Source organism: Struthio camelus, chromosome 1 (genome assembly GCF_040807025.1).
Source record: "Struthio camelus isolate bStrCam1 chromosome 1, bStrCam1.hap1, whole genome shotgun sequence".
NCBI lineage: Eukaryota > Metazoa > Chordata > Aves > Struthioniformes > Struthionidae > Struthio > Struthio camelus.
In genome coordinates this window covers 56595932-56617072 of record NC_090942.1, presented here as the reverse complement: position 1 = coordinate 56617072, position 21141 = coordinate 56595932, and the positions used below count along the sequence as shown (strand labels likewise).

The following is a 21141-nucleotide window of genomic DNA, read 5'->3' as shown; positions in this document are numbered from 1 at the left end:
TGTTTTTGCTGCCTTCTGATGACTGAGAGACTGCTGCTGTTTGGCTGCTGAGAGACAGAATCACTGTATTTTTCTTGTTCATAAAACACAGCAGTTGGGCTTTGGTGCCTTGTTGAAATGTCCTTGTATTGCCATGGCTCAAAAAATTAAACTATAACAGAGGCAGATAGGAGCTCTAACCAACCTCCCAGCTGTGTTAGCCGAACACTGGTCGTTTTATTAGCTGGCCTAGCAGTCACTCATGCTGTGGGAGATGAATACCAGCACAGGTGGACAGCCTTATTCTGATGAGCTGTGGCCCTTGGGGCTGCCTTACTGCAGCAGGGGTGTGCTCTGCACTTCCCTTCTGCTTGTCAAGCTGGTTTAACCTGTGCCATACCATCAGCCTCTCCGATTTTGTTTCTCCTACCCAGCTGTGGCTGTGCTGCTCTCCAACGTGTCCTTGCTAGAGCTCCTGCAGAAGGTTTTGCAGTGCACCTGGTTGTGGTCCTCTCCCTCTGAACCTGCTTACCTATCATCTGAAGATGCCTTACTCTGCTCTGGGTGGTTGTTGGCTGCTTCCCTCTTAATTTATCAGCATCGTTACAATGCTGAGGTGAGAATAACTCTTGCAATTGGGTCCAGGGAATGGCTAAACCTAAAAAAAAAATCTCCATTAGCAGGGGGAAATGGTTTGCATTGACCTGGAATCTGCTCCACCCTGATAGCTTTTTCATTATTGTCTACAAGTTATTCCTTGCTGCACTTCTCCAGAGGCTGGAAGCTAGCATGCTGCTGAAGGCTGAGATGTGAATCATTGGAGAGCTGCGGAGGGGGACAAAAGTCCTGGGAAAGAAAAGCATACTCAGCCCACTTTCCTCTCCAGGACAGAACAAAATACTTTTAAAGGTGTTTCTGAATGGAAGGCTAGCAGTGGGAGGAACAGCTCCCACTGTTCCATGTTACAACACTGTTCCCATGTTACAAAATGCTTTGTTGGTAGTAACATGATCAGCAGTGGGACAGTCACCAAATCAGTCATCAAAACAGTCTCCAAATCTGTTATTGGCAAATAAGCGCTCCATATTAACAGAGCTGATATGAATGTGGGCAGCTGTCATTGTATTTGATGCTTTGCAGTCCAACAAGAGAGCTGAGCTGGAGTTGTCAGCTGCTATTGGAATTACAAGTGAGAGGGAATGGAGCACTTTCTAATGCCAACACAAGGGGATGACGTTCCCTTCAAGTATCTACCCTTACCTCTCTCTCCTCTCCTGAAATGAAGTTAAACAACATGGCTTGAATTCTGAGCTCTGTTCCTGCAGTTGTGCCTGGCTGAGTAGGTTCTTTACGAGTCAGTGTACCTGTTCTTGGATGATAAAATCATATTAAGGGCATGTGTGCATCTGCACAGATAGGCAAGGACTGGTTTTCTAATGCTGTGGGAGGATTTTTTACAAAAGGCTAGACCAGATCAAGACTATACCTGTTGCTTTATGGGTGTGCATGGTTAATTCTTACAGCACCGGGCTTGTATGGACTAACAGCTGTGTGTAGGGAGACCTGCCTGTTTCTGCTCTATTAACGTTATGCACAGACAATTTACCTTTTTAGTTTACAAGTCAGGGCTGTGTCTGGGTGGTCAGTGTCGTGCCAGTTCCCAAAGGGGCTCAATTCTAGCAGCTATATTGAGTTTCATCTTCTGGGAGTGACTTTCTCAGCTCCTATTGATCCTTGAAGTGCAATCCTTTAATCACTTATAAGCCTGTTGTTTAGTTTCATCGATACCCTATTGCCCTGATGCACTGTGACATAAAATCCAGAATCCTTCTCGCACCAGAGGTATGGAAAGAAACTACAGATGCAGGTGGCAAATGGGAGCAGTCCCAGGATGCTTCAGTGTTTCTAAGCTTCAGCATTTCTAAGCTTCCGCGTTTCTAATCACCTGCTGAGCGGGAAGGAGAGTGGATAGGATGTAGAGTCACTTTTGTTGCTGCTTGGTATTGCTGATGCTGCACAAAGCCTCCCCGGAGGCCCTTGCTGAGAGCCTTTGGCCTTTGTGGCTGTGCATGTGGACTGATGCCAGGCTGTCTCCCAGAGCTTGCAGTTATTTAGAGGGGAACAATGGCTCCGAGAAGTGTGAGCTGCCTGCATTAATCTCAGGCTGGTGTTAATAATGAGGACTTGTCTGCCCATAGCAAGCTTGTGCCTTAACTGTGTTATTGCTGGTGGCTTTAGCAGGAGCCAGTAGCTGCTTGGGGCTGTGGATAAGCCTGGGACATGGGTTGGAGGCTATTAAAGACTTAGTGCTTAGACACGTAACCACTGCTTCCCCTGTTGCACTCATGGGGTATTCCCAGCTCTCCTGTTGAACATTTCTCTTCAGAAGACAGTTTGAAGGAAGAAGCCCTGTGATCCTTGTGCCTGCCCTCCCATGCCAACTCTCTGCCTTGCTGAAGAGCAAGTTCGACCCCTCCTGGGGCTCTGTGAAACTTCATGCCATTCCCTGCTGAATGGCTGCTCCCTGAGGAAAACAGTGTATTGCAGACTCCCTTCTCAAGCCCACCTTTCCTGTTTCCCCTAGTCCCCTAGGTGAGGGACTTCCGTAACCTCCTCTGCCTCCCTCACCCGCGCCTGCTTGTGCTCACCTTTAAAGTAGCTCCAAGCCCTGGGCTCTCTGTGGGCTTCCCAACTGAAGCAGACAGGACCAGCTGTTCGTTGTCACTGTTGCTTTTTGGCTGCCCGGCTAATCAGTCTTGCTGACTGGTCTAAGGTGGTTAAGGTAAAGCAGTCTTCGGTATGGCTGTTCCTAGTACTCCACATGCTCAGCAGTCTGCCAGCCATATGCCAGAGGGCATGCAGGGAGGTGTGAGAGTGAGACAGGCTAATGAGATTTCACTGTGGGTTGGAAGCTGTGCAGGGCTGGTAGATGGTAATGAGTGAAACTTGAGGCCCCAGTTATGTGACTTTCCTTTCTGGATCAGAGTGCTGAAACCTTGTTGCTGTTCCATTGTTTTTCAGAGTATCATCATGGGATAGTGCCTAAGGACTGAAAGTATATAAGGAAGCAGTTTTTTACCAGGTCAGACCAGCACCATTTTTTCTCTTATATTTCATTCTCCTCTAGGTTCACCAGACGCTCTCTGTAGACCTACCAGAAGTCCTGAATGCAATCATCTTCAGGAAGAAGAAGCCCATCCTGCTGCTAGGTATTTGGTGTCTGTTATGGGGATGTGACTTGAAGCAGGTGCTAGTACCAGGTTAAAGGAGGGGGAAGGCTCTAAGGGCAAAGTGTCTACGGGATGGGGCCGTGGAGGTGATGGTGGGGATCTGGAAGCTTTGGTACATTTGGCTTTGGGAGTACATACTTGGTGCTGAGGAAGAGCAAAAGAGATAAAAGGACGGATAAATTATCTTGGGGGTGAGCGGTGACATCTGGAACTGAGCATGAAATAGGTCTCAGCATCTCAGAGTGGGAGATGAGCAAGGGAACTTCTTGTCATTCCTACCTGCATCTATCTGCTGTGCCTCTCCAGTGGGCCCTTAAGCTTGAATTTTCTCTCCGCACATCTCCCAGGCTATGGCATAGGCACCAGCACACAGGGCAGGGGAGAGGAAAACACTGGTATTTACTTATGAGTGGCTCTCTGTCTAGTGAGCATCCTGCAGTTCCTGAGAGCTATCCTGCGACAGAACTTCTCCTCCTCTCTGCTGGTGACTGTCATCCAAACCACAGCCCAAGGTGTGAGGGAACCACAGCTGTCATCTGTGGAGGATGCTGCCCTGCACCCCCTTGCTGTGCAGCAGGTCTTCTCACTTGTTGTCAGCCTGCAGAACCTCCTGGTGCACGTCCACTTGCAGGTATATATAATAATGCTTTTGGAACACACTACTGCTGCTGTGGTTCAAACACTTACATTAACCTGAGGAGAAACCACCCTGCAGCAGGACCCAGGGATCTGCCTTTTTTTCTTCCCCCTGTTTTTTCCACCCCTTACAGACCTGTGATGAGGAGGAGGGGAAATGCTCTTGCTGCAGTGTATGCAGCATGGTGCAGTGTCTAAGAAGGTAAATCAAGCTATTTAGTTCTTCCTGCTGCTGAACTAGGCAGCTTAAATTCTGTGTACTAGCCACGATCCCTGTTATCCCACCTTCTGTGCTCTTCAGGGCCCCCACACCCATGGGGAGCTGGTAAGAATGTATCAAACCCTATCCCTTCCCCCACAGCCCTAGCAAGCTGCTTTGGGGAATAGTTCATCAGTTCACATTTAACTGTCTGGAGTGACATTGGCTTCCCGCATTTATTCTTTGGAGACTGTTGCTTACTTTTATAGTCAGAATAAGTCCTGCCTTTGTCTGACTCCTTGACGTGATGGATTATTTTATATGTTGCATCCCATGAAGGAGATGAAGGGTGTTATTTTCCTGTGCTGCACATTCTTCAGAGCCTGCCACTTTCTGAATTTTCTTCTTGCAATAGCTGTTGCTTGTGTTCTTGTTTTTGTTTTTCCTCCTGGCATTCCAGAAAGACTTGCTGCTCTCTCAAGCTGTGGTTGCCTGCCTGGAAACCTTACTGGAGTACCTGTATGTGAAGAACCAGGATGTTGGTAAAGCCTTCCTGGCCCTCTTTTCTCCTGGGTCTCCCTCCTACAGTGATTTTGAGCTCTTTGAGCTCTTTGATCTCCATCCAGTAGGGCCCTGGAGCAGATGCTTAATGAGTTATGCCCAATATGAAAAATGATTTGTATGTCTAAAGTTAGTCATGTGCTCTGTGGGATGAGATCACAATGCCTGCCTCCCTTGAAGGAGTGAGCCCTCACCTTGGCTCTGGATGCCAAGATGCTTTCCAGAACAAAGAAAAAGACACTACCACCCTCCACCCCAATCTCTTAGAATGAAAGGTTTAGGAACTGAGATGGAGGAGGGAATACACTGCCTTTTCCTTCCAAGCCAATTGTAGCAAACCTTTAGACCATAAAGATAGAGGAGGGAGGACTCACTTAGTCAGCCTTAGGGAATGGAAGCTGGAAATTCTAGATTTCCAGGGGCAAATGCAGACCTTGGTTTCAAGAGTCCACGTCAGACTTAATGTATTCCATGTTAGCAGTATAACATAATATGACAGTGCCATGCAGTCAGGGTGGAAGAGTAGACCCTTCCACTCATTGTCAGCCTCCTGGCACAAAGTACAGGTGTTGGCTCTGATCTTAAAACAGAAAAAGAGTTCTCTGTACTCTGACCCATTCAAATCAGTCACATAAACATTAAGAGAGAAGGGGACGGAGTGAATGAACACCAGACAAAAGGGACATTGTTGGGAGAGACGAAGTTGGTGAATGAAAATGTAATACTGCAGATGAATGACAGCCAGTAGCTGTAGGGAGTCTGATAAAAGGCCTTGTTAAAGGGGAAAAAAAAAGTGTCAGGGTATGGGGACGTTCTACTGATTTAGGGTAAAGCTGAAAAAATGCCATGTCAGCAACAGCTGAACCCTTGACTTTGACTGCCTAAATTCTTATTGCGATGCAGAAGTTAACAAGAGCAGTAACAAGAGTCTCTTTATTCTGAGTGGAATGAGGATCGTGGATTTGTTTGACTGAAAGAAACAACAGCATTGCAAAGAGTGTGGCCTGGACTCTGCCTGTAGAAGTGTCCTCATTTGAGGGTCTTTAAAAGCCTTTGTTGATCTAGAGATTTTTCCAGGTTTGCAGAGCAGGCTCGGTACACAGTGCCGGTACCGTCTTATTTCCACCAGCTAAAGGATACCTCCCCAAAACTTTACGTGATTTGTTAGTGCTGCTTTTCCATAGAAGAGATTGTCATAATGGCAGGGGGGTGGTTATGTGATTGCCAGTGGAAAAGTGACCTTTCCAAAACAAAAGGCCTCAAACCTGGTGGTGAGTTGCCATGGTGTAACAAGTTCTCTCATACCAGCTCACCTGCTGTAATTGTCCATCACATGTTCTTAACCTGCAGCAAATACAAGGTGATACAACTTAAGTTAGCATTCAGTGAGAGATTTCATGCTGTCACATCCAGTGGCCTTGAACCTTACCTCTTTATATCATCTGTGGTTCTTACTAAGAACCTTTTCTCTACTGATTGTTTGTATTGCTGCCATCAGCCAGGCTTATCCCCATGGTATGCTCTCTGATGCAGATCCAGTCTCAGTTTGGGGAGCGCATGTTATAGGGCTTCCTTCTTCTCCCAAAGAGCATTCGGCAGCAAAATGAACCCCCTGGTCAGGAAACACGTCCTCATATTGAAACCAGAGTTGTGGGTTTAAAAAAGAAAAAAAAAAAAGTGGGCTAAAAATATGCCCTTACTCTTTTATGACACACACTCCAGAAGAAGGTTTCTCTTCCTGTAAAAGCATAAAGGTGGACAGAACATATTTCCTGCTTTAAAAAGCTATGAAGCTTTTGTCCTCATGACTGGACTCTTGCCCAAAGAATGATAGATTTAAAAGCAAGTAAGAGCACAGCAAAATATCTTGTTGGCATTTTACAGCTTGGGGTCTAAGAGAGAAAAACTGTGGTCAGTTTGGAAGACTGTCCTTATCTGGGTCCAGTCTATCTCCTAGCAGATTTTAAAGCTGTTTTTGAATGGATTCTCCTTCTCTTCCAGCACTACATGTTGCCTCCCAGCCGTGGCACCGGTTCCTGCTCTTCACGCTACTTAGTGGCGGACGGAAGTCCTTTCTGCAGCCAGAAATTCTCAGGCTCATTACTTTGGTGAGCAGGGGAAGGATAGGCTGTTCTACATTTCTGCAAGGATGTTGGTATAGTGCATCTGGGTTGGCCATTGGAAAGTACGTCATCCACTTACCTTCTACACACACACAGAGTCTTAGACACTGCTGTCACTTTGTGACTATACTCATGTGCCCTAGTAATACTTTCAAGCAAACTTCCCTTCCGCACCCCTCAGAAAGTGACTGCTCTGAGTGAGCACTTGCTGTTCTTCTGATGTTTCTAGCATTTATTGCCATCATCTAGCATGCCTGGGGTGGAGAGGGGAAGGCTACAGTGAACGTGCAACCACTGTTGCCAGTCTGGGAGCATGCTATGGTTCTTTGAAGAACAGAGCTCTTCTTGGCATCACAGCTTCTCTCCCACTCTTTTAACCTTATGGACCTGACATTTCAGGTCAGGGAATTACCACAATCCACTACTCAGCTGTGTGTGGGGAGGCCTGGCAGCAAGACAGTGATTGTGGTCATGCCCAGCAGAAACACTCAAGATAAAGCTCTCATGGCAGTGGATGAGAGGAAGAGGTTATTAATATGCACCTTCTCCTTCCAAATACATGATGGGTCTGTGAGCCTTTGTTATTATTATTTCACTTTTAAGAGGTGGCCTGGTTCCGTTCAGTTCCTTCCTAACCTAAACCAAAATAAGCCTAGTTATAAGTCAGAACAACGTCAGTATGGGTATTTGCACCAGTTCTATAAAAGCGGTGTGAAAATCAGACCAGTTATTTGGGTGCTGCAGCCTCTCTTTACAAAAGAGGAGGCCTTTCCGGGAGAGGGGTCACTTTTTGGAGTCTGTGGGTTGTTCACTACTTAATGCCTTTCTTTTGCCTGTTGTTCAAGTTTGTGAGATACCAGAGCAGCAATATTATTTCTCAAAAAGAAATAAGCCAGATTCTCCAGGAGGCAGCAGAAGCCAAGTTATCAGAGCTGCCTGAGGCCACGTGTCGTGCTCTTCATCTCTTTCTTCGTCAGGTAAGAGTGCAGTGGCTGCCTAGGAAAATGAGAACGGAGTTTCCTAGAGGATTGCTTCAGCCTTTGTTGGGGAGCCATAAACTTCCTTTGAGGAGGTTATAGTAAGGTGATGGGAAATCCTGCAGGTGCTAGCTTGGCCTGCCACTGTGAGGGACGGATGGTGGAATGGGAAAGTGAGTGAGGCCAGCAGCTTCCTAAATTGTGTCATTAGTATTGTCATGGGCCCCTTGATTTCCCCCAGAGTAGAATTTGAAGGTTTCATTGCTGTGTGTGGAGATGAGGGAGGGAGGTGTGAAGGAACAAACCCAATAGTCTGCTGCTGATCTGGAAATCATTCCGTCTCGTGATGGCTCAGATTCAGAGCAGTCGTCGTCAGATGGAGCCAGTGCAGGCAGGGACTGTTCAGACCTTGCTGGAGAGCCTTCTGGGACAGACGAGGACTTGTGCAAAATATCAAGACATTGTGTATCCTTTTGCTGGGCAAATGCCTTGGATAGGTGATACGAAGGTGGTATGTGTAACAAAGAACCCGATTTTTTTCGTCTTGTCTTCTTCTTCTTTTCTTCTTCTTTTATTTTTCTCCATGCTTCTCCCCACTTTCCAGCTAAAGTTGAACAAAAGTGCAAGCGAAACACTCGTAGCGTTTACTATAGTTAGCTAGTTTTGGGACGAAAGGCTTACTGATGGTTCTCTGTACTGGGATTGTATTCATTTATATGACAGAGATGGTTTAATGAAAGGGGCACAGGCCTGGGAGCCTGTGACTTCAAAGCAGTAATTATTCCAATATTGATTTCTCTGGAAGATGAACAATCACTTAACCTCTGTCTGTGTGCTAACTAGTGTTGATATGTCTGTGCAGTCGTGCAAACCCAAAGATGACTTGAATATTTTCAAAGCACAGGGAAAGAGCAAGCATTCGGAAAGCACTGAGTGGGGTTACCAAATTTTATTCTACTTGGCCTTAGTAGCAGAGTCACATGAGCCACGTGCAGGATTGGTGCCTGAGCGTTTTGTTACCTGCAAGAAACAGTTTGTCCTCAGGCTTACCCCCAGTGGGATACTACCACTCTGTGGAGGGAAGCTTAGGGTTATCTCAGAGTGGAAGTTCGCCAGCTGGAGATGTTCTTCCCAGCCCCATGAAATTCCTCTCCGCTGTCTTTGCATGTCTGTATGGGGAAGAAGGAAGGTGGATAGGAAGTCTTGTTACATTGCTGAAGTGGCCCCTTTTTTTTTGGCTTTTCCAGATACGAAGAAGCCTTCAAATCTTAGTTATTAGAAAGGGTTTTGAATGCACTTGAAGTGCAGCAGTGGTGGCTGCCTGAATAGGAGGGCCACAGACATGAAAGACAAAATCCTCTGGGCAAAATAAGCTTTAAGATCGGTTTTGCCCAGAACAAATTTTGCACGGCTTCAACCACACAAGTGTTTCTCGCATGTTTTGGTGGGATTGCCATGGTTTCAGGGAGGGCAGTTTTAGTGATGAACACCACCTCTCAGCAGTGTGCCAAAAATGGGAGTTCCAGTATCATGCTGGAGTTTCAGCCATGCTCTTCCCTTTGGTTTCCACTCATGGTGTCACCAACAGATGTCTGGGAAGTGTGGCAGTGTCCCTCTCACACATTGGAGACTGAAATGAGAAGATGCAGTTGGCGCATGCAGCAGAGGAACAAGAAGAGCGGCACAGGAGACCCCACCCTGCCCTTTATTCCCAATGAGTTGTAGAGAGAAAAAGGGCAAAAGAAGTCATCTCTAGCTCATTTTCAAAAAACGGTTTGTTGAAAATCAGATATAAAGCCCAGTTACTGAAGTGGCTCCTCTTTTGTTTTTCTGTGTGGGGAAGAGGCCTTTCCTCTGGACTTACAGGGGTGTTTGGGGGGTTCCAGCACAGGGAAGCAGCTGTGCAGCTTGTCCCACTGAGGAGAGGAGGCTGATGTCTGGAAAGCGGGCAGCGGAGCTGAGCTTTCCTCTAGGATACAACTCCGGCGGTGGCTTTTCCCCGGCTTCCCGCCGAGCTCAACCCCTTGCCTACACCAAGGGAGTTTCCTAGGACTTCTCCGGGCTCTGAGCGCAGGCTCTGCTCCAAGGTGGCAGGTGCGGCAGGTGCGTCGGGCCGGGCCCGGGCCCTGCCGCAAGCTGACGCCGAGGGACGTTCATCTCACGGCGGCCAGGGGAAAAGCTCTCCCTCTCCGCGCCGCCGGGGCCCGGCGCCCTCTGCCCCGCTGCGCTCCGCTTCCCTCCCTTTTCGGGGGGAAGGAGGAGGAGGAGGGGGAGGGGTGTGTGTGTGTGTCTGTGTGTCTTCCCCCCCTCGGCAGCGCGGGGCTCCGGCTCGGGCACCTCCGGACCCCCCCTCCCGCCCCCGCGGCCCGGGCGGGGGCTCAGGAAGTGACACGGCGGGGCGGAGCGGCGCGGCCGGCGGAGCGGCGGCAGCATGGCAGCGCGGCGGGCGTGAGCGGCGGCCCCGGCCCGAGCCGAGCCGCAGGTGAGGGGGCCGGGCCGGGCGAGGTGGGGGGCCCGCGGTGGCGGCGGGAGGCGGCTCCCTGCCCTGCCGTCTCGGCGCGCTGCGGGCAGCGAGGGGGCGGCGGGGCAGGAGGCGCCCGCGGCCGCTGCCGCCTGCCGGCAGCCGGGCGAGAGGCGCGGGAAGGGCTGAGGCGGGAGCCGCGGCGGGTGTGAAGCTCTGCGGGCTTCGACTGGGGCTCTGCTGCCTCCCCGCCGGGGAGCGGTCCGTCCCTGCCATACCCGCTCTCAGGGTCTTCGGAGGTAAGCAGATGCAAATCGGCACTGTCGTCCTGCGGAAACGTCTTGCCTAATCAGGCTGTACTGGTAATAGCCGATCAGGCTAAGTCTTGAATAGCCCGTTTTCCACTTCTGATGCTTTTGGCTCAGCTATGACAAGGGACTGAGCCTCATCCATTTCACGCAGGAGTGGTTTGGGGATGATGGGTTCGGGAGACGGTTTTTTATTCTTCGTTTTTCCACGGATTGTCCGTGGGCTCCTGGGGCGAGTTGGTTGATTGTTTTCCCCTTGCATTTCAGCGCCTTGTGAGCAGGGGAAGGGAAGGAGGGGGTCCCGCGAAACCCCCTCCTTTGAACTGGAACATAACAACGTGACTCTACCTTGCAAGCTTGTTGTGCGAATAAATGCCGGGGGATGCTCAGTTCCTAAGGTGATGGGACTGTGGAATTTACAGATGGTCTTCGAGTTCTTTTCTTCTGTCCTAGTCCCTAGTCTGCAATTTACGGGGCTCCTGCAGGAGAATATTTATAAAGTCATTAAAAACACTTTAATGGAAAATACTAACCATCTATTACACGGCATCTGTTGTCGTGTCGTTGGAAAAGCACGTCTAAATTAAGAGAGTCAGAGACAGTGAGACAGACTGGTGGGTTTTCTGCTGAAGCTACCAGCTGGCCGGGGCTGCTAGAGAATATTAGCGGAAACTCCTTCCCATCTGTGGCATCAGGATGGGCTTTGGCTCCCCAGACTGCTCTCTGAGCGCTGGGCAAAGCTCACTTTGGCAAGGAGGGGCTCAGGGAGGGAAGAGAGGAGCAGCTCTGCAGTGTTTCTGTCTCATCTTATCCCTAAGTGGGTGTGAAGACGCAAAGGAGGATTCTCGGAAAAAGTATGGAGGAACAGCCGCAAAAAGCATTTGCCTCCCTGCGCTTTCATGGTGCAGCCCAGAGAGGAGGGAATATCCTCTGCTGTTAGATTAGGATGAAATAGGCAGGACACCCAAGGGAGGTTGTTTCGAAGAAGCTCCAACGGGTCTGTGAACCAGGCCGGGGAAGGGAGTTGAAACTTTCTGAAGGTGGTGGGTAAGTAAAAATCAGGTCACCTCATGTCCGGTGCATGGTGGGGTCCCAGCCAGTTTTAAGACTGCATGAGTCAGGGAGGTCTCGAGGCTGATTGCAGTTGTGTGGGTTTGGCTGGGGCGTGCGTGAGTGTGGCAGGCGGATTGACCAGGCTCTGCAGGTGTGGAAATGCACGTGGCGTTGAAGGAAAGGATGGACACTCTTCAGAAGGATTGGTGGGTGGCTGCCCTCTAAAAGCCAGGTAGTGCCTTTGAGCCGCTGGTGACAAGAAAGCCAGCTGGCCTAAGCAGCTTTGCTTACCCTACTGGTGAGGGCAGCAACTAGCTCCCCCTTTATCTGCACTTGGGTGTTCATCCCTCGTGGACTGCAGTGGTCAGTAACTTCAACATGAGAACGCGCGTCAGCAAGGATGGGGCGAGATGTGAAGGTGACAGGACTGTGCAACATATACACGGTTTTCAAGTTCTCTTCCTCTGACCTTGTGCCGTGTTGCATTTTACGGGGCTCCTGCAGGAGAATTTATAAAGTCATTAAAAGCACTTTAATGGAAAATACTAACCATCTATTACACAGCATCTGTTGTTGTTTCTTTGGAAAAGCACGTCGAATTAGGAGAGTCAGAGACAGTGAGGCAGACTGGTGGGTTTTCTGCAGAAGCAACCAGCTGGCCGGGGCTGCAGGCCTGTGCTCAAAAACTGGAGCTGCTCACAGCTGCATTTAGGCAGTTACACTTTGCAGGCTTATGAAGCCAAAAGAGCAGGCTCCCAGAAAGCTCCCTTTATGCTTTTTTTCCCATGGAGTGGTCTCTACTGTGCACCAGCAGATCGTAAGCTTTTCATCTTTGCAGGAACTGCCTGTAGCCCAAGGGAGCTCACTGCTTTCCTAGACCAAGCGCCTCCGATCTCCTGAGGACAGGGCTTAGCAAAAGACTTGGGGAGTTGGGAAGCTGGTGGGACTTCAGTGAGGGGACCGGGTGTCCCTGCTGGTTGCTGCAGCAGTGCAAGGAGTTAGAGCTGCTGAGCTGCTGGGGATGTGCCTGCCTACAAGTCCCCGCGCAGGCGGGAGCTCAGAGCTCGCCAGGACTTGCGTGGCCGTGGCTAGCTTGGAGCTGGGCTCAGGTAGTCTCTGTGGCTCAGGTGTAACCTGTGTGGCTCGGCGCTGCTCTAGCACAGCCTGCAACTTGTCGCCTGGTCAGTCTGGACGTGACAGGCATGGGTCTGGCTGCTGGGTGTTGTGCAGATGTGCACCGATCTCTGCTGCGCCTTGCTTTTATCGCTCCCGCGGGGAGGAACCTGCCCCAAGCCCAGCTCCCTGCCACGCTCCGCTTCTGCCGAGAGCAACGCTTTGCTCTGCCGCTGCATTAGCGGTTTTTCGCAGCTCGCTCTTTGCCTCCTCAGAGCGGGCAGGCACCTTCTAGCCATGCTTGTCCTGTCAGGCAGCACCGAGCAGCAACGTGTCCACGTCAGAGGGGTTTCTGGCTCCGGCTCTGTGGTGAGGATGCAGGAGCCCTAGGCTCTGCCCAGGCGGGTTGCAGCCAGGTGCACCGGGACTGCCGTGGGCAGCGCAGCAGAGCCGGCGTGGGCAGCGTTTTTGCCCTTCGGTAGCTAGCTCTGTTTGACTGTCAGTCTGGTCTGGAGACTTCCAGCTGCCTCCAAGCTCTTTCCCCAATTCTCCCCCAAACACAGTAAATAGCCAGTCTGGTCCTTATGGCCGTGCTCTTGCACATTGGAAAAGTATCTTCTAGCGATGGGCAGAGGCAAACAGGTGTCTGGGTCCCAAGGCAACAGCAGTTTGTGCTTTTGAGTTTCTCCTCCTGCTCCTATCCAAGACCGTGGGAGAGGGTTGCAGAGGCAGCGCAGCTGCGGGTTGCTCTGCAGAAGCAGTGCAGGTGTCCCTGTAACCCCGACTGAGCCGGGGCTCAAGCTGTTCAGTTATTTCTTTCCTAAGGATGAAGCAGTCTCCTGGAAGCTGACGGGGCCGGAATATATCAAGCAGAGCATCTGCTCGTCTGGGCTAGAGAACTTCTCTTTATAGCCTTGGCTCCTCTTGCCTGCCTGCTTGGTAGCCTTCAGGACAGCTGGAATATGCCTTAAGTTGTACCCCAGCCCCGAGCTTGGGTGGCTTATGATGCCATCCTGGTGCATCTGTTTCCCTATCGAAAACACGGGTCATGATACTGCCCCCGCTTTGGAGACAGCTGCGTTGCACTTTGTAACACTAGTTATAGTTACTCTGCTCTGTTAGCTGCTAGGGGAACTAACAGCTTGTGCCTTTTGCAAACCACAGCGGCAAAAAATTCAAAGGGTTTCTCCTTGTGCTTTTGTTTGCTTGACACCACTTCCTTGCCCCCTCCGGACTGGGGGACACAAGGGCGCATCGCCCAGCCTCGGCGGGACGTGGCACGGTAGGAGAGGGAGCGCTGCTGCTCGTAACAGAGCTGCGAAACCTCCTGGATGCCTGCCTGCCTTGCCTCATATCCCTGCCGTTGCCCAGGGTTTTTTTGTTGTTGTTGTTTGGTTGGTTGTTTTTTGTTAAACAACATCAGATTGGGGTGAAGAAGGAGTTTCCTCCCGGGCCCGTGTTAGGGCATTGCGGGGAGAGGTGCGGTGGTGTCCGCTGGCAGCCTGTCTCCCTGGTGGGCTTGATCTGCTTGGGAAGAGAAGGCAGAGACAATGTGAGCTGCTCTCACAGCCGTAATGGTCCTGTGTGCGTGTCTTTGCCTTGGAGCAGGAGACGGCTCTGGAGAAGACCTCAGGGATGTCACTGAAGAAGCCGCTTCATCCGTAACAGCTGGGTGGCTGGTCGCTCTGCTCCGCGGAAACCTCATCCCTCCGGAGGGGCTGCCTCAGATCCCACCGCCTGGAGGGGCAGGTACTGGTTTTCTCTTTGGGTCTAAGCTCTCCCCACATGGCTGGCACCAAACCTGGAAAAGGGGGCCAAAGCCGTGTTACATGATATTTAAGGACCCTCTCCTCTAACCCCTCTTTTGCACTTCTGCCCTGTCTGAGGGATGGTTTTGGACGGGAGTGCCTCTACGCCAGCAGCCCCGTGCTCTCCTCCTGCTCCGTATGGCTGGGTCTGTGCAAAGCCTGCGCACCTGCCTTTAATGCCTGCGCGTGCTAGTCCGCAAGCCTGCCTGTTTACCGCGGGCGGTGGCTTTGTGGGAAGGTGCTTGGGGTGAACGGGGGACTACTGCTGCATGACCCAATGTGAGATGGCTGAGCTGATTGAGCTTGCTGCTGCTGAAAGGAGAGGTGGAGTTCAGCTCTTGGTCTGGGAGGCTGACAGTCTTGAAAAGGTGTTGTAAGTCTCTAGAGTTGAGAAAATAAAGGCACTGTTGCAACCCACCTCCAGAAGAGCGGATTAATTCAGGCCTTGACAGGAATGAGGAGCTGCTGGGTTGGGTCGGATCAAATTGCAGCTCGATGTGTTTTGGCCTCCCTGAACCTTGTGCAGCATCATGCTTCTGCTGGTTGCTCCTGCACAGAGCTCGAGGGAGCAGCAGTGCAGAGGGCGCAGGGGAAAGAGAGTCAGGAAAGGACCCATGTGACAAAGATGATGTGCTGTCAGTGCTGAGTGGCAGCTCCAGCCCTGACTTTTGGGGCTGTTGGGGCATGCGTAGGGTTGTATGACTTCTGCTTAGTAAGTCTTTTTGCTTTTTGTTATTTTTGTTTGTTCTGCTCCAGGCTGCAGTTTCTGACATGGATTTGCTCTTGATCTGCCCCTTTCTGTTCACGCTGATGTTGTCCAAAGGCAGCTTGGCAGACCTGGAAAAACAGAGGGTGGACTCTGGCTTGGAAATCTGTATCCTTCTCTGCAGGCCTGCGCCTCATCTCATGAATATGTGCTTGTGGCTGATGAGGTTGGAGAGAGCTCGCATGTATGAAAAGGGTTAGAGACCATGGAAGGGGGCACTAGAGGGGTGGAAGAGAGGGAATGGAAGAATCTTAAGGCTATAATTATTGCTAATGAGATTATAAATGAACTGAGGAAACGCAGCCATCACCACGATTGCCAGCCAGGACCTGGCTCGGTATGACCCTGAGCAACCTGATGTAACTTCAGAGCTGGCCATGCTCTGAGCAGGGGTTGGACTAGAGACCTCCAGAGGTCCCTTCTGCCCAAATTACTGCCTGAGGTGGCGTTTGCTCTTGGGCACGTGCAAGGCAGCAGTCCCTGCTAGAGAGCTGCCCTGGTGGCTACTGGGTGCCCTGCTGGCTGCTTCCCGGGGTGCTGTGCTGCGCCGGGGCATTGAGGCAGGGCTGTTGGGATCCTGCATGAGCTGAGGAAGAAGGAATTTGGGAGAGAAGGGCTAAGCTGGAGGGTCAGCTTGGTTTTCTTCAACTGTCAGACAGCCCCAGACCTGCTGAGCAGTTGCTGCTTTGCTCTTCTGCGGAAAAGGTTCAGTGGAGCTCTCAGGTTTGCTGATAAAATGCCTGGATCGGTGCAGGAGCAGAGACAGGTTCTCCAGCGGCGTCTTGCGTTCTCCCAAGTGCAGTGCTTTACCTTTCCGCTCCCACATGCTGGGGAGAGAACACGTCTCCCAGTTTGGTCTCGGCACCGGTACAGTTGCCCACGTGGTGGAAGCTATGACGCAACGCGTGCATGTGTTGCCGAAAGGCTGCTCAGTGCCCTGGCTAGGAGGACGGAAGAGTTTCTGTGCTGACTGCAGTCAGTCTTGCCTGTGTCTCAGGCACTTGTCACCCACAAGGAATAAGATAGAAGTACCTGCTAACGCAAGCCCTTCCTGGCACATGCCAACGTCGCCTGAAGAACAAATGGAGCACAAAAAGCGAAAGGAGGGGGTGCTGGAAACCTCCTTCTGGCCCAGAGGCCCTGCTCTGGGGGGCTGCCTCTGGCGCCCGTCCCCAGCCCTCGGACACCCCGTGGTGCTGGAGCTAGGCTAGTGGTTTGCACCCAGGGGAGAGGGAGGCTGGGTGCAGGCTGCTGTGCTGGAGGCCACGTGCGCGGCGGGAGCCTGCCAGGAGCTCTGCGGTGCCCTTGACGGTGGTGCAGATAAGAAGCTGTTTGAGGTGAAGCGCAAGGACCAGATGAACGCGCTGAAGAACCTCATCGAGCTCAACGACGTGAACCAGCAGTACAAAATCATCGACATCATGCTCAAGGGACTCTTCAAGGTGAGGCGCGGGGCAGGCTCTCCTCCGGGCTCGGCATGCTCTGGCGCGAGCTGCCCACTCCCTCCCTTCGCCCCTGAGCTGGGTGCTGCACCCAGGCCGGGACGCTGGGGAGGGCGAGCAGGAGAAGCAACGGCAGCAGGGAGCCTCTGTGGGGCTGAAGAGACGAGCTGAGGGGCAGAGTAGGCTGCTGCAGCAGTAGGGGGTCCCCTGAAGGCTGCCCTTGGACAGAGGGGAGCAGGGCCAGGTTGGGGCAAGGATGGGCAAGGGGGGAGGGCAGGCGGGATGGGCAGTAACCAAGAGCCTTTCAGGTGCTGGAGGACTCCCGGGCCGTGCTAATAGCTGCAGATGTGCCGCCAGATGGGCCTTTTCCTCAGGACGAGAAGCTAAAAGATGGTAGGTCATCTCTGGTCTTCTGCCCCCGTTCCTTTTTCCATTGCTATGTTGCATCTCTGTCTTTTCGTGTGGGATCAGTGCCAGGGTAGCTATGAAATCCCTGGGGCTGCCTACAGAGATCCCTACGGGGATCTTCCACTGGTCCCTGTGGTGTTTTCTATCGGGGAGCCATTACGGTCTCGCTGACCAGTTCATACTGGGGATCCTGCCCATTTACCCCCTGCCTCTCCATCTTTGCCACTAGGATTTAGATGCTCCCAGGATGAGGTAGGGGCAAATGACTCTGAATGAATTTGAGTTTCACTGGGGAGGCCTTTGTTCAGCAGTCTCCCAAAGGATATGGGGAGAGGAGGCCTCATCACAACAGAGATTTAAACGTAGATCCTGCAAAGCCCCTGGAGAACATGCTGCCCAGCTAGGACAGGGCAAAGGCACTGCCTGTTGCAGCCGTCTCTAGACTTTCCTGCTCTCGTTTCCCAAGTGGCACCGAGCTGATGTGGTGCTTTGTAGCCTGTGTGAGCTCTCCCGTCCCTGATCTCTGCTGTCGGGATCTGCTCCACATCCAACCTCAGCAGCCAACCTCGACTTCCCCCAGCCAGCCTCAGCTGGAACTGCCCCGTCCCCGCTGCTGAGGGCCAGGAGCCATCATGGGACGTCAGCCCCCGAGGAGGCTGGGCTGGGCGCACGGCGCGTCCGTAACCGCAGGCGGCGGGACGTGGAAGGGGAAGTCTCACCGCGTCCTTTGGAAGCAGCCTCTCCTCCCGTCCCTGTGCTCCGGCCACGCGTGGGGGGCCCTGGCGGTTGGGGAGGGGACCGTGGCTGGCGGGAGCGGGGCAGTGCGTGGGGCCGGCCTGCCGACAGGGCCGGGTGGCTCTCCTCCGCAGCGTACTCCCACGTGGTGGAGAACACGGCCTTCTTCGGGGACGTCGTCCTGCGCTTCCCCAAGATCGTGCACCACTACTTCGACCGCAACTCCAACTGGAACAACCTCATCCGCTGGGGGATTGGTTTCTGCAACCTGACGGGGGTGTTTGAGCAGGGACCCCACTCCCAGGTCCTGGGGCTGGTAAGGCCGAGTCTCGCCCGTCGTATCCCGTCTCCGCTGCCGGGGGGGCAAAGCGTGGGCACGGGCGCGAGGGTAAAGGGAGAGCAAGCAGAGGGAGCGTTCGCCTCTTCCCGTGCCTGCCGGGCTGGAGAGCGTCTCCCCTGCCTGAGGGACATCTTTGGGCTGGAGGGAGAGCGAAGGGGCCCAGAAAGGAGGGAAGGCTCGGGGTGGGGGGGGGGGGAGGCAAGGACGCGGCGGGCGACGAGCGACGCCGCCATCCGCCGCGCGGCCCTTGCTTTGCTCTGCAGATGGCTCAGGAGCTGGGAATCAGCGAGAAATCTCCCGATTACCGCAACCCCTTCAAAACCGACCACTCCGAGGTAAGACGGCAAAGCGGCCGCGGTTCTCCTCCTCCTCCACCACCTCGTGCCGTGGGGAAAGAGGAGGTTTGGGGGGGGAGAGGGAAGGGGAACGGCCGAGCGCGTGGCTGGGAAGGGAAGCGGAGGAGGGAGTCCCGTCTCTGGCCAGGCTGGTGCCAGCTGCTGGCGGGTACAAAACCGTGCCCTCCTCTCTCCGCTCCTGCGGCGGGGGCCGCGGGGCCTCGGGGCTTGCTCCTCCTGGCTGACGCCGTGATTTCCCCCCCCCTCCCCGGCTCAGTTCTTCCCCAGCGCGGACACCTTGCAGAAGGCACTGCGAGAGGAGGAGAAGCGGCGGAAGAAGGAGGAGAAGCGGAAGGAGATCCGCAAGGGCCCGCGCATCTCGCGCTCGCAGTCCGACTTGTAGGGCCGGGCCCCGGCCCCGGCGGCGGGGACCCCCTGGCGGCGTCCCGTCCCCTTCCCCTCCGCCAACTTCCCCTCCAGCCGGGGCGCGGGGGCGTGAAACGGGCCTGCCGCGGCGAGGGGATGGGGGGGCCGGGGAGCTCGCGGCGGGAGCGAAGGGGCCTCGTGGGCAACGCTGCTTCTGTGAGGTTTTTTTCCTCTTTTTTTTTTTTTTTTTTTAAATCGGTGATGTTTCCGCTCCCTGCGCCCCAGCCCGGTTATACCCGATCTCTGCCCGGCCGATGCACCGGATCTCCCCGTCTCCTGGCCGCCCTTTGGCTCAGCCGCCCGCCTGTCGTCCCTGGCGGCTGAAAAAGGCCAAAAGAGCCTTTTTCCCGGCCGGGCCGCGGCCCCCGTTTTCCCTGAGCGGCTAATGGAGGGGTTTCCTGATGGGGACGGCGGGAGGGAAATTGGGAATTAAGCGGCGCTCGCGGGGACGGACGTGGCCTCTCCGCCCTCCTTTCCCTGGCACCGCAACGGGGCTTGGTTGTGGAAGCGGCCAGGGTTGCCGAATTTCCCCTTCCACCCGATTTTTTTTTCCCTCCCCCTCCGTATTTTGGATTGCAGAAGTCTTTTCCAAAAAAAAAAAAAAAAAAATCCCACCATCCAAACGCTACCTACCCCGCTGCTGGGGGGGGGGGGGTCAGGGCCGCCCCTGCTGCGAGGGGCCGGGGGCGGCTCTGGGAGGAGGGAGCTCTTCCCCCCGGCTCCCTCGGTGCGCGTCGGCGGTGCCGGAGGAGCTGGAGCCGGCCGGTCGGCCCCCGCCTGCCCGGGACCGGCGCTTTCCCACGCCGCCCAAGCTGCCTTCGGGCGACTTGACGGGGCCAGTGGTGGGAAACGTCCTTTATTTTTAAATACGGAGACGGGTACGTTCGACGGGGGCGTTGGGAACTTGCGTTGAGATGGGAAGTGTTTTGTTTTTCTTGAATAAATCTGATTTTTTTTTTTTTTTAAAGAAGCCTGCGTGTTGATTGCGTTCCCAGTGGGAGCGCTCCCAAAAAGGGGCGCGTGCCCAAGGGCGTCTCCGGGCCGTAGCTTTGGCTATTTTAGAAGGTGCCTAAGTGAGGAGATACTAAAAGGATGAGGCCAACTCTCCCAGCCGGTTACCTGGGAAATCGGAGCACCTTTTAATAAAACCCCTTCCTCCAAAACTTACTGCTGCTTTCAATCTAATGTTTCTCCCCCTTCATCTGATTTCATGCCAGCTTTGTAACAGGTCCGAGCCGCTCTTCCTCACCATCTCGCAATCTCCTTTAGGCTCCCAGGGAGAGATGTTCAAGGATATTTAGGTGCCTGCAGTTGCACCTAAATACGATTTTTCAAAAGCATCTGAGCAGGTTAGCTGCTAATTTCCTCCATCGCTTTCTCTCCGGGCTCCAGCGGTTGGGTCACGGCGCGGAGAGCCCGCGGAGCGACAGGCGCCGTGAGCGGCTCTGCGCTGCTGCAACACCTCAGCTTGCAAAATCATGTATTTTCCCCCTAGGGTGCCGCATGCCCGCAGCTCCCTCTTGGTCGAGGCTCCCGGTGAACGGGCAGGGGGAGAGGAAAGGCTGCTGGACATGGCAAGGATGCGGGGGTGTGCGGGGCCGGGGGTCCTTCAGCAACCACCCAGTTGGTTATTCCTCCCTGCTGCAATTTTTGCAACCTGGTGTAACTCCAAAGTGGGCCTTGCTTGGAGCAGAGACCTCTGAGGTCCCGTCCTGCTGGACTGTCCCGTGTCCAGCGGCGCGCGGGGGCGGATTTATCCAGCGCTGGTCGCCACCTGCCACCCGGCCCTGCGAGGCGCTTGGGAGGGGGCTGGGGCCACCCTAGTTGTGCGACGCGGCTTCAAGGCACGCGATGGCCGCTCCTCGGGGGTGAGGAGGAGGGAGCCCCGAGGCAGGAAGAAGCCTCCCTCCTTCCCTCCCTCCCTCGCACCGCCGTGCGGGCTGGGCCCTGCGGCGGGCAGCGCCCCCGCCACCCACCGGCGCGGTGCTCGGCGCTGCGCAGCCCGCCCGCGCCGCCGGCCACGCCCCCACCTCATGAATATTCTAATGCAGGGGGAGGGGGAGGCGGGGGCGGGGTCTGCTATGCTAATCGCAGCTGCTGATCGGTGACGCGCCATCACACCACGCGCCGCCGCGCCCGCCGATTGGTCAGGGGCGACCTGGTCTCATTGACAACAAACCGCGGGAGGCGCGCGCGCGCGCGACGCCGCCGCCGCTGCCGCCGCCGCCGTAGCGGCGGCTG

General features: G+C 53.8%; 2 protein-coding genes across 4 annotated transcripts in view; both read left to right on the top strand.

Annotated features, from left to right (window-relative positions):
- Positions 1 to 9520, top strand: part of MEI1 (meiotic double-stranded break formation protein 1) — a 38783-nt gene extending 29263 nt beyond the window's left edge. The window contains exons 24-31 of the mRNA XM_068940867.1: positions 414 to 595; positions 3107 to 3188; positions 3635 to 3840; positions 4505 to 4586; positions 6607 to 6713; positions 7574 to 7705; positions 8061 to 8170; positions 9294 to 9520. Coding sequence (XP_068796968.1) covers positions 414 to 595; positions 3107 to 3188; positions 3635 to 3840; positions 4505 to 4586; positions 6607 to 6713; positions 7574 to 7705; positions 8061 to 8170; positions 9294 to 9339 — 947 coding nt within the window. The 3' untranslated portion in view covers positions 9340 to 9520. The remainder of the gene's footprint in view (positions 1 to 413; positions 596 to 3106; positions 3189 to 3634; positions 3841 to 4504; positions 4587 to 6606; positions 6714 to 7573; positions 7706 to 8060; positions 8171 to 9293) is intronic.
- A 578-nt stretch (positions 9521 to 10098) lies between these two features.
- Positions 10099 to 20067, top strand: CCDC134 (coiled-coil domain containing 134). 3 transcript variants are annotated; one of them, XM_068940847.1, is made up of 9 exons: positions 10101 to 10187; positions 10742 to 10872; positions 14249 to 14389; positions 15205 to 15322; positions 16535 to 16656; positions 16965 to 17049; positions 17934 to 18115; positions 18403 to 18474; positions 18752 to 20067. In XM_068940847.1, exons 4-9 carry the CDS (start codon positions 15220 to 15222, stop codon positions 18875 to 18877), a joined length of 690 nt encoding a protein of 229 aa, XP_068796948.1. In that variant the 5' UTR covers positions 10101 to 10187; positions 10742 to 10872; positions 14249 to 14389; positions 15205 to 15219; the 3' UTR covers positions 18878 to 20067. The 3 variants fall into 3 exon arrangements, with proteins under 3 accessions (XP_068796945.1, XP_068796948.1, XP_068796955.1); XM_068940844.1 differs by lacking the exon at positions 10742 to 10872 and having other exon boundaries at positions 10099 to 10187; XM_068940854.1 differs by lacking the exons at positions 10101 to 10187; positions 10742 to 10872 and adding an exon at positions 10393 to 10465.
- The last annotated feature ends 1074 nt before the right edge of the window (positions 20068 to 21141 follow it).